The following is a 10744-nucleotide window of genomic DNA, read 5'->3' as shown; positions in this document are numbered from 1 at the left end:
GATTAAAGGCGTGCGCCACCACCACCCGGCTAAGACACTTTTTTTTTAATATTTATTTTATTATGTATACAATATTCTGTCTCTGTGTATGCCTGCTGGCCAGAAGAGGGCACCAGACCCCGTTACAGATGGTTGTGAGCCACCATGTGGTTGCTGGGAATTGAACTCAGGACCTTTGGAAGAGCAGGCAATGCTCTTAACCTCTGAGCCATCTCTCCAGCCCCCGACACTTTCTATGTAGCTTTGGCTGTGCTGGAGCTCACTTTGGACCAGGCTGGTCTTGAACTTAAAGAGATCAGCTTGCCTCTGCCTCCTGAATCCTGGGATTAAAGGCCTGCACCACCACCATCTGGCTTACATTTGAGTTTTGAAAAGACCCAGCCTTTGCCACTTAGAAGTGGTTAGCACAGACAACTGTGGCAAGGGGAGATTTATTAGGCATGCAGTGTAGTGTTTGCCTCTGCTAACTTCCAGAGATCCCAACCCTGGCAGATCTAGTTATGCTAGAATGCTAATCACTCATTAATGAAGCCTTAAATGAGGTCATTATAACTTACGCATCTCTTACAAAAGGCAGTCTAAATATTAATTAAGGTTTTCATCTTAATGTTGTAAGACTAGGATATTTGTAAGTAATAGGAAGATTATTGGGTATTGAAAATTGTTTTTGTTGATTAGTAATCACATTTATTTCTCTTAATTCCCAAAATAGCAAGTCTACAACTACAGCTTCATGTCAGTCAAAAAGAAAGCAAAAGGAAATGTGTGGAAACAGGAAATCAAAAGTCAAAAAGAAAGAAACCAAATGAACATTCATTGAGCCCAGAAAAGATACAGAAGTCAGAAGATCTTGACAAAAGGATCAGCTCTTCTGGGATAAATCTAGATTCTTCCAAAGGTATATTTCTAAATATCTCAGGGAAGAAGTGAATTGCTTTAAGAACATGTAAAACCGGGGGCTGGAGAGAAGGCTCAGCGGTTAAGAGCATTGCCTGCTCTTCCAAAGGTCCTGAGTTCAATTCCTAGCAACCACATGGTGGCTCACAACCATCTGTAATGTGGTCTGGTGCCCTCTTCTGGCCTGCAAGCAGAGGCATACAAAATAAACAAACAAACAAACAAATAAATAAATATTTAAAAATGTTTAAGGAAAAAAAACATGTAAAATCAAGACAGAAACAGTAGAAGATAATGATATTCTGATAGTAGATGATGACAGAGTCAGTAGTAGCAGAAATACTCTCCTGACAAATTGGATCCCCCCCCCATCTTTGAACACCTGATTTTTAACCTCTCAATGTTGCCCCATTTTGAGACAGTCTAATGTAGCCCAGGCTAATTTCAAACAAAGATTACCTTAAGCTTCCTGCCTCAACCTACCAAGTGTCAGGATTTTAAGCATGCCATATTTAGGCATATTTCTGGGGACTGAACCCAGGCTTTAGTGCATGCTAGGCATATATTGTATCTAACTAAGCCACACTGTGAACCCATAACCTGTCATTCTCCCCATTTTTAAACAATTTAAACACCTTCTGATGGCCTTGAACTTACTCTTCTGTCTCAGCCTCTCAAACAACTGTTAGCTGACACGGAAGCATATTCGCATCTTGGTGTTTAATTTATGGTTTCAGTTCCTCTATAAATATATGTGCTTTTTTGTTTTTATACAGAAGGTCCTGCTGTGTATCCCTGACTGGCCTTGAACTCATGAGTATTCATGAGATTGTTGGCATCCACCACACTTTCCTTCTACTTAGGGTCTGTTTTTTTTAAGCCAGAGATCAGCCAGAACTGGTAATGCAGGCCAGTGATCCAAGGTACTTAGGAACCGAGTCAGAAGGATTACAGGTTTAAAGTCTCACCTGTGCTATAGCGTTGAGTTGAAGGCCAGCCTGAGAAACATGGTGGGAACTGTTTCTGAGGCTATGGCACAGTGATAGGTCAGTCCCCAGACCTATGGAAGGAAATGAAGGAAGGAAGGGAGGGAGGGAGGGATACTTTTGTTTCCTGTAATCATACTATTTATATTGTTTTTCAGTATATTTTGCCTTTCTACACATTCCTATTCAGCATATATGTATACACACACACACACACACACGTCCACACATCTTGTGCAAAATACTCTATTGAGTTAATTTTTTTGTTGTTATTTTTTGTTTCTTAATTTTTTTGTTTGTTTTTTATTTTTCAAAACAGGGTTTCTCTGTGTAACCTTGGCTGTCCTGGAACTCACTCTATAGACCAGGCTTGGCCTCAAACTCACAGACATCCATCTGTCTCTGCCTCTCTATGAGTGTTTGTATTAAAAGGCGTGCGCCACATCGCCTAGTTTTTTTGGTGGTGTTTTTGTTTTGAGAAAGGGTTTCTCAGTAGCTATGTAGCCAGTCCTGGAACTTGCTCTGTGGACCAGGCTGGCCTTGAACTCTTGGAGATCCACCTGCCTCTAACTCCCAAGGGCTGAGATTAAAAGTCACCACCTGGCTCATTTTTTCTTTATTGAGACAGGGTTTTTGTCTGTATTGGCTGTCCTGGAACTCACTCTGAAGGCAAGGCTGTCCTCAAATTCATAGATCCTTTTGCCTCTGCCTTCTGAGTGTTGGGATTAAAGACATATACTACCACACTAGATTCTATTGTGTTGATTTAATTCATCTATTTTTTTTACATTTTTTTAATTAAAAATTTCTGCCTCCCCGTCTCCCTTTTCCCTCTCCCTCCCTCCCACTCCTCACCCCCCCATCCCCTCCCCCTCCCTCTCCAGTCCAAAGAGCAGTCAGGGTTCCCTGCCCTGTGGGAAGTCCAAGGTCCTCCCCCCTCCATCCAGGTCTAGGAAGGTGAACATCCAAACAGACTAGGCTTCCACAAAGCCAGTACATGCAATAGGATCAAAACCCAGTGCCATTGTCCTTGGCTTCTCATCAGCCCTCATTGTCCGCCATGTTCAGAGAGTCCAGTTTTATCCCATGCTTTTTCAGTCCCAGTCCAGCTGGCCTTGGTGAGCTCCCGTTAGATCAGCCCCACCATCTCAGTGGGGCTGAGCTCATCTATTTTATATACAATTTATGGAATGTTTTAATATTTGATATGGCATGTCACCTACCATTTTATTAAAAGAAATTATTATTATTACTTTTTTTTTTCGAGGCAGGGCTTCTCTATAGCTTTTGGAGCCTGTCCTGGAACTAGCTCTTGTAGACCAGCCTGACCTCGAACTCCCAAAGATCCACGCCTGCTTCTGCCTCCTGAGTGCTGGGATTAAAGGCGTGCGCCACCACCACCTGGCAAAATTCTTATTTTATTTTATGTGCATGGGTGTTTTTCCTGCATGTATATCTGTACACCACATGTGTAGATGGTGCTTGCAAAGGCCAGAAGAGGGCATTGGATCTCCCGGAACTGGAGTTTAGACAGTTGTGAACCATCATGTGGATGTGAGAAGAACCTTGGATCCTCTGGAAGAGCAGCCAGTGCTCTAAGCGTCCAGAGAGTCCAGCCCTATCACCTACCATGAGGGATATTTTTATGAATTGACTTTTTTAAGTATCCTATAAATTTTCTCACCTTTATAAATCCCATTGAGATTTTGAGTTTTCATTGGTTGGCATATTGGTTTGGTGAGAATTGCCATCTTGGGAATCTTCTGTTAGAAGTGTAGTCTTTGTCTCTTTATTCAGATTGGCTTCATAGATCAGAGACTGCTTTTGTTCTTTAGCTAGCTTACTGGTTTCTGTACTACACGCTATTCTTAATCGTTCATATTATCAAATATGGTAATTTAAAATGTAGTTATTAAAGGTTGTGATGCACATACATTACTCTGTTTTTTAATTGTCTTCTAATTTATTTATTTGAGACAGGGTCTCATTTTGTAGTATGGGCTGGCCTGGAATTCACTATGTAGACAAGATTAGTCTCGTATTTGGAGATCTACATGCCTCTGCCTCACGATTGCTGAGATTAAAGGTGTGCAGTTGGTTATTTTGTGTGTGCATGTGTTTTGTTTTAAGGTGATTGAGTTTGGTATGACAAATTTTAAATGTAATGTTTAAAAAATTCATTTTTGCATCTTATAAATAAAGTTATTTCTATAGATGTTTTTATTACACTTGTAATAAAATAAATATCTAAGAATGTTTTCTTATGTCAAAGAATGAATAATGCCTATGTGTACTTATTCTTGCTCTAGATTCTGGAACTGAAGACATGCTTTGGACAGAAAAGTACCAGCCTCAGACTTCGAGTGAACTCATAGGCAATGAGTTAGCTATCAAAAAGTTATATAGGTTGGTAAAATTTGTAAAGGAATTAAGAAATAGTTTATTGATGTATTTTTGCTATTTAGACTAAAATTTGAAAACTACAAAGTAATTATATTATATGGAAAAGTCTTTTTTTGAAATAATTTCAAGTAAAAAGTTTCTCTTTGGCTTGATGGTGTACTAGGGCAGCACTAGAGAAGCAGAGGCAGGTAGATACCTGTGAGTTCAAGCCCAGTCCGTCTACAGATTGTGTTCCAGGACAGCTAAGGTTGTTTTGAAAAACCCTGTTTCCAAAAAAAAAAAAAAAGTTCTTCTTTTTATTTCTGTTACCACTATTGAAACTATCGCATTAAACTTTTCAGACAAATTTATATTTGCTGGTCATGATTTTGACACCTGTAATCCCAGCAGTCTAGAGATGGATGCAAGAGGACCATTAAATGCCAGTTTGAACTACATAGCAAGTTTTAGGTTTCTTGGATTACATGATACTCTTATTTTTTAAAAAAAAAATCATAGGTACATATTAAGTTATATACATTTTTGTTTGTTTTTTGAGACAATTATACATTTTGTTTGTTTTTGTTTTCTTTGTGTAGCCTTGGCTGTCCTAGAACTAGCTCTGTAGACCAGACTGGCCTCCAGCTCACAGAGATCCATCTGCTTCTGCCTCACTAGTACTGGGAATAAAGGCGTGTGCCACCACCACCCAGCAATTCTTGCTTTCTAACCAGCAGGGTTGTGTTACTATTAATTCAGGTCTGCAGTTCCAAAGCTAAAATTGACTGGCTTTGTAAGGTTCATTATAGTGTGTCTTTAGTGGTCATTCTTAGGATTTCAAATTACCTTTCCAAAAGCTGGGCATAGTGGTATGCGTCTTTAATCCCAACAATTGGGAGGCAGGTGGATCTCCTGTAAATGCTAGGAAAGTCTGGTCTAAACAGTGAGTTCCAGTATAGCCAGAGCTATATAATGTCTCCAAAACAAAATTGCCTTTCCAGAGCCTGGCATCATCGGGTGTACTCCTGTAATCCTAGTATATGGGAGGCTGAGGAAAGAGAATTATTTTGAGTTCAAGGTCAATAACATAGCCAGAGTCTGTCTCAAAAAAATAAACCTCTAGGGATCATCATGATGACTCAGTGGGTTAAGGTGCCTGACAGCCTGAGTTCTTTTTCTTCTTCTTTTTTTTAAATTTTTGTTTGTTTTTCAAGACAGGGTTTCTCTGTGTCAGCTCTAGCTATACTAGAACTCACAGAACTCCATCTGCCTCTGTCTCCTGAGTGCTGGGATTAAATAAATATTCCACCACTGCCCAGCAGTTTAAATTATTTGTATTAACTCATTTCTTTTATGACAGTTGGTTAAAGGACTGGAAAAGAAGAGCTGAACTGGAAGAAAGACAAAATTTGAAAGGAAAAAGAGATGAAAAACAGGAAGGTATTTTGAATTATAGTTTTTTTGTTTTTTATTCATTGGACATTTTTAGAGTTAGATTAGCTAAAATTTGCATAAATTAAGGATCCATATATTTCATATTTGATATTTTTTTATTCTTTGAGAATTCATTTTATAGTATTTATTGGCAGGAAATCTGTGGGATTTAAATCATTGCTGTGTTTCATGAGGAATAAGAGCTACCTAAGCAATTAATCATTTTATTTGTATTTGAATAATTTTCCAGATTCATGGGATACAGACTTTAAAGGCATTTCAGATGATGAAGAGTGTCATCTTTGCAACACTGTTCTGATAACAGGGCCAACAGGAGTGGGAAAGACTGCTGCTGTGTATGCTTGTGCCCAGGAGCTTGGATTTAAGGTCAGTTAGCTACAATGAATATTCAAATAAGAACAGAAAAATAAACTTGCCAGTGTTCTTGTAGTTCTAGCGTTAAACTGGTGAAGCAGAAATCCAAAGCCAGCTTGTGTTAATGAAGCCCTGTTTCTTTTCTTTATTTTATTTTATTTTTTGGTTTTTCGAGACAGGGTTTCTCTGTGAAATAGTCCTGGCTGTCTTTGAACTCGCTTTGTAGACCAGGCTGGCTTTGAACTCACAGAGATCACCCTGCCTCTGGGATTAAAGGCATGTGCCACCACTACCTGGCTAATGCCCTGTTTCAAAAAGGAGAAAAAGGTGATGGGAAGATGACTCAGTTGAAAAGGTGCTTGAGGACTAAGTTCATATTCCCCAGCACCTGTGACAAAGCTGCTAAGCAGTGCATATCTGTTGTCCCAGGGCTGGGGAGGAACAGTCAGGCAGATTGATGGAGCGTATCAGCTGGCCTCACTAGTCATGAATATCAGGTTCACCAAAAGCCCCCTTTTTCCTTCCTTCCTTCCGCCCACCCGTCCTTCCTTTCTTCCTTCCTTCCGCCCACCCATCCTTCCTTCCTTCCTTCCTTCCTTCCTTCCTTCCTTCCTTCCTTCCTTCCTTCCTTCCTTCCTTCCTTCCTTCTTCCCTTCTTTCCCTTCTTTCCCTTCTTTCCCTTCTTTTTTTGTTTTGGTTGAGACAGGGTTTCTGTGTAGACAAGGCTAACTCAGAACTCAGAGATTCACCTGCTTCTGCCTTCTTCAGTGCTAGGATTACAAGTGTGCTCCATCACCAGGGATCAAAAGACCCTTGTTTCTTAAGAAGCAAGTTGGGGAGAGATTGAGGACACCCAAGGTCATCCTCTGGCCTCCACGTGCACACACTCCCACTAGGACAGCCAGCTGCAGAGGAGAAAGCAGGTGTGATGTTTCACACTTTTAATCCTAACACTCAGGAAACCGAGGGCTGAGGCAGAAGTGCTTTTTATTTTGCATTTGAGCCCAACCTAGGCTACTGTGTGAGACCCTGTCTTGAAAAGATGAAAGGATATAAAGAAAAGATTTGCCTTTTAAAAATACATATTCTTTTTTTAGATATTTGAAGTGAATGCCTCTTCCCAGAGAAGTGGTAGACAAATCCTGTCTCAGCTGAAGGAAGCTACCCAGTCCCATCAAGTAGATAAACAAGGTGTAAACTCCCAAAAGCCCTGCTTCTTTAATAGCTACAACATTGGCAAGTCACCAAGTAAGTAACATATTCCTGTCATTTATGTGCTGAAGAACTGCGTCCCTGTCTCACTATGGATTTGACTTCTAAGTGTATTCTCATGATATCAGTCACCATAGTCTCCTTCCCCACATTTCTTATAAGCCGCTGGTTATGGACTCTAATAGATTTGTTTCTCTGGTATGACTGAAATACAGGAATGGGGGGGGGGGGGCTCGTTCTCTCTATGACATCATGAAAGAAGACCTGTTCCATGACTTGTGATTGATGAGTGAATTCAATTATTTTCTTTTATTCTGTCTCACTCATGATAAAGCTCTCTGTCATATCTTTAATGTTACTGTACAGCCATTGATTATCTTTGTATAATGGAAGATGTCTCGCTGCTTACTGATGAGTCATTTATTTCTCAGTTGTTACCTCTTTGCATCTCAATTTGAATAGTTATTGCATATATTCCAGTTTGTGGATATATTCTGCAGTATCTAAGATACTTTCAGTGCCATCAGCATAGTTTTCATTTCCAGAAGTTTCATGTGGGTCTTTTTTTCATCCTTCTGTGTTTCCAATTATGCCCTATTTTCCTGTAAATATTTGATCATGTGATTATAGCTGTCTCAATGTTCTTGTCCATATTTCTGTCATCTGTATATTTTCTGAGTTAGTTTTCAGTTTTTCCTGTCTTACTTATGGATTATATTCTGCTTCTTTTGATGCCTGATTGCCTGATGCATTAGTTTTTTCACACCATGCACATGTAGTGTCTGCAGAGGCCACAAGGGATTTGATCTCCAGAACTTTACAGTTATAGGCAGCTCTGAATTGCTGATAGGGATGTTGGGAACTGAACCTGGGTCTTCTATAAAAGTATTAAATGCTCCTTACCACTGAGTGATCTCTGATACATTTTTTTTTTTTCCAGACAGGGTTTCTCTGTGGTTTTGGAGCCTGTCCTGGAACTAGCTCTTGTAGACCAGGCTGGTCTCGAACTCACATAGATCCACCTGCCTCTGCCTCCCAAGTGCTGGGATACAGAGGGAACAAAAATAACCAGGGTTCAGTCACTCTGAGTCTGGGGGGTGGATGCCATTTTTCCATAGATCTGAGGCTCTGGGATCCTTAACATGTCTATGACCATGTCTACAATACACATTTATTCAGGACTTCACTTACTCAGGGCTTCCTCCACACCCTACAGAGGCTCAAAAGCTTGGGTCCTTTCTGAGTACCATAGAAAGACTTTCAAACAGTCAATCAGAGGAAAGTGTATATCTTTGGAAAAGAGCATCTTTTGTTGCTATGTTCTGTCATTCTGTTAGAATACATATAATACAATAATAATGTCTGTATAGAATTTTTGCATGTTAGAATGAAAAAAGTCTGCTTTTGTTTTTTATCATGTAAGATTATAAATAAACTGGATAATTTTATCTTGCCATAAATATCATTTTAGAGTGTTCTTAAGTGTAGTTTGTTTTTCATAGAAAAATTAAACTCTCCTGGGAAAGTTGTTACATCACCAAGAAAGCTTCCTCCATCATCACCAAAAGGAAGTGGTCAAAAGCGAGCGTTTCCCCCTAAAACTTTGGCAAATTACTTTAAAGTATCCTCCAAATCCAAAAATAATGAAGAAGTAGGAGTACTCATGGGAAATAATAAAGGTAAATTAAGTTAACAAAGTAAATTAACCTTGATACATGATACTGTGCATTTCATGTGATCCTCTGCTATTTATTAAGCCTCAGTCATGCTAATGGTCCTAAAAATAGAAGCGTTACTATTGAGTAAGATTTGGTATGGGAGTTCAGTTTGTGGGTATATCTAGTGCTTTTGAAAGTTGAGGTTTTTTTTTTTTTTTTTTTTTTTTGTTTTTTCGAGACAGGGTTTCCTCTGTGGTTTTGGAGCCTGTCCTGGAACTAGCTCTGTAGACCAGGCTGGTCTCGAACTCACAGAGATCCGCCTGCCTCTGCCTCCCTAGTGCTGGGATTAAAGGCGTGTGCCACCACCGCCCGGCTGAAAAGTTGAGTTTTGCCAGGTATGGTGGTGCATACCTTTAATCCCAGCATTTTGGAAGCAGAGGCAGCTTGGTTTACACAATAAAACCCTGTCGAAAGAAAGGAAGGAAGGAGGGAAGGAAGGAAGGAAGGAAGGAAGGAAGGAAGGAAGGAAGGAGAAGGAAAGAAAGAAAAAGGGCTGGAGAGATGGCTCAGAGGTTAAGAGCATTGCCTGCTCCTCTAAAGGTCCAGAGTTCGATTCCCAGCAACCACATGGTGGCTTACAACCATCTGTAATGAGATCTGGTGCCTGCATGAATGTAGGCAGAATACTGTATACACGATAAATAAATAAATTTTTAAAAAAGAAAGAAAAAAAAGTGAGTTTTACCTAAATATTAACATTGTATTTTTGCAGGAATCAAAAATGCTTCTTTGGAACAGAGGCAAATCATTCAGACTAAATCAACAAATGCAAATAATTCAAATGTTAAAGAATTTGGAGCTGAGGAATCCAATAGGAAGAATGCAACATCTCTCATTCTTTTTGAGGAGGTAGGCTTGCAGGGGCATGCATGGGTGACTTCTCATAGTGGGAACTTATTTTAAAGATTACTATGTGTTTTCTTATAAGGAATTATAAAATAATGAATCCAACTTTAGAATAATATTTATTTCTAAAGAATGTTAATTGCTTTTTAATTTTAAAGATTTATTTATTATGTATACAGTGTTTTGCCTGCATGCCAAAAGAGAACTTGAGATCTCATTATAGATGGTTGTGAGCCACAATGTGGTTTCTGGGAATTGAACTCAGGACTTCTAAAAGAGCAGCCAGTACTCTTAACTTCTGAGCCATCTCTCCAGACCTTTTGTTGTTGTTGTTGTTTGTTTGTTTGTTTTTGGATTTTTGTAACATTATCTTTGTATTATTTTATTTTATGTATCTGGATGTTATACCTTTCTGTATGTCTGTGCACGACCCTAGCAGGCCAGAGGAGGGTGTTGGGTCCCCTGGAACTGGAGTAACAGATAAATGTGAGCTGCTATGTGGGTGCTAGGAATCAAACCCAGATCCTCAGAAAGAGCAACTAATGCTCTTAACTACTAAGCCATCTCTCCAGCTCTGTCTAGAATAATTTCAAGGTGATTAACATAATTCAAGAATACTTATTTGTTTGTTTGTTTGTCCCCCCCCCCCCAGACGGGGTTTCTCTTTGTAGCTTTGGAGCCTGTCCTGGAACTCATGCTGTAGACTAGACTGGCCTTGAACTAACAGTGATCTTCCTGCCTCTGTTTCTCAAGTGCTGGGAACCACTACCCTGCAAGGCTATTGATTTTTTTTTTTTTAACAACTATAGAAGTACTTGTGGCTCATCTACCCAGTTACTGGCGATTGTTTTATTTAGTTTTTTGTTTGCTTGGGGTTTTTGTTGTTGTTGTTTG

General features: G+C 39.5%; 1 protein-coding gene across 1 annotated transcript in view; it reads left to right on the top strand.

The window, feature by feature from the left end:
• The window catches only part of Atad5 (ATPase family AAA domain containing 5), a 76298-nt gene that overhangs the window by 43665 nt on the left and 21889 nt on the right, over nt 1-10744 (top strand). Inside the window, exons 9-15 of the mRNA XM_050128583.1 lie at nt 694-898; nt 4193-4289; nt 5626-5705; nt 5950-6086; nt 7172-7322; nt 8789-8965; nt 9717-9853. Coding sequence (XP_049984540.1) covers nt 694-898; nt 4193-4289; nt 5626-5705; nt 5950-6086; nt 7172-7322; nt 8789-8965; nt 9717-9853 — 984 coding nt within the window. The remainder of the gene's footprint in view (nt 1-693; nt 899-4192; nt 4290-5625; nt 5706-5949; nt 6087-7171; nt 7323-8788; nt 8966-9716; nt 9854-10744) is intronic.

Source organism: Alexandromys fortis, unplaced genomic scaffold, assembly GCF_014885135.2.
Source record: "Alexandromys fortis isolate MF-2015 unplaced genomic scaffold, M_Fortis_MF-2015_v1.1 scaffold_80, whole genome shotgun sequence".
Lineage (NCBI taxonomy): Eukaryota > Metazoa > Chordata > Mammalia > Rodentia > Cricetidae > Alexandromys > Alexandromys fortis.
This window is presented reverse-complemented; position numbering and strand designations above follow the sequence as displayed.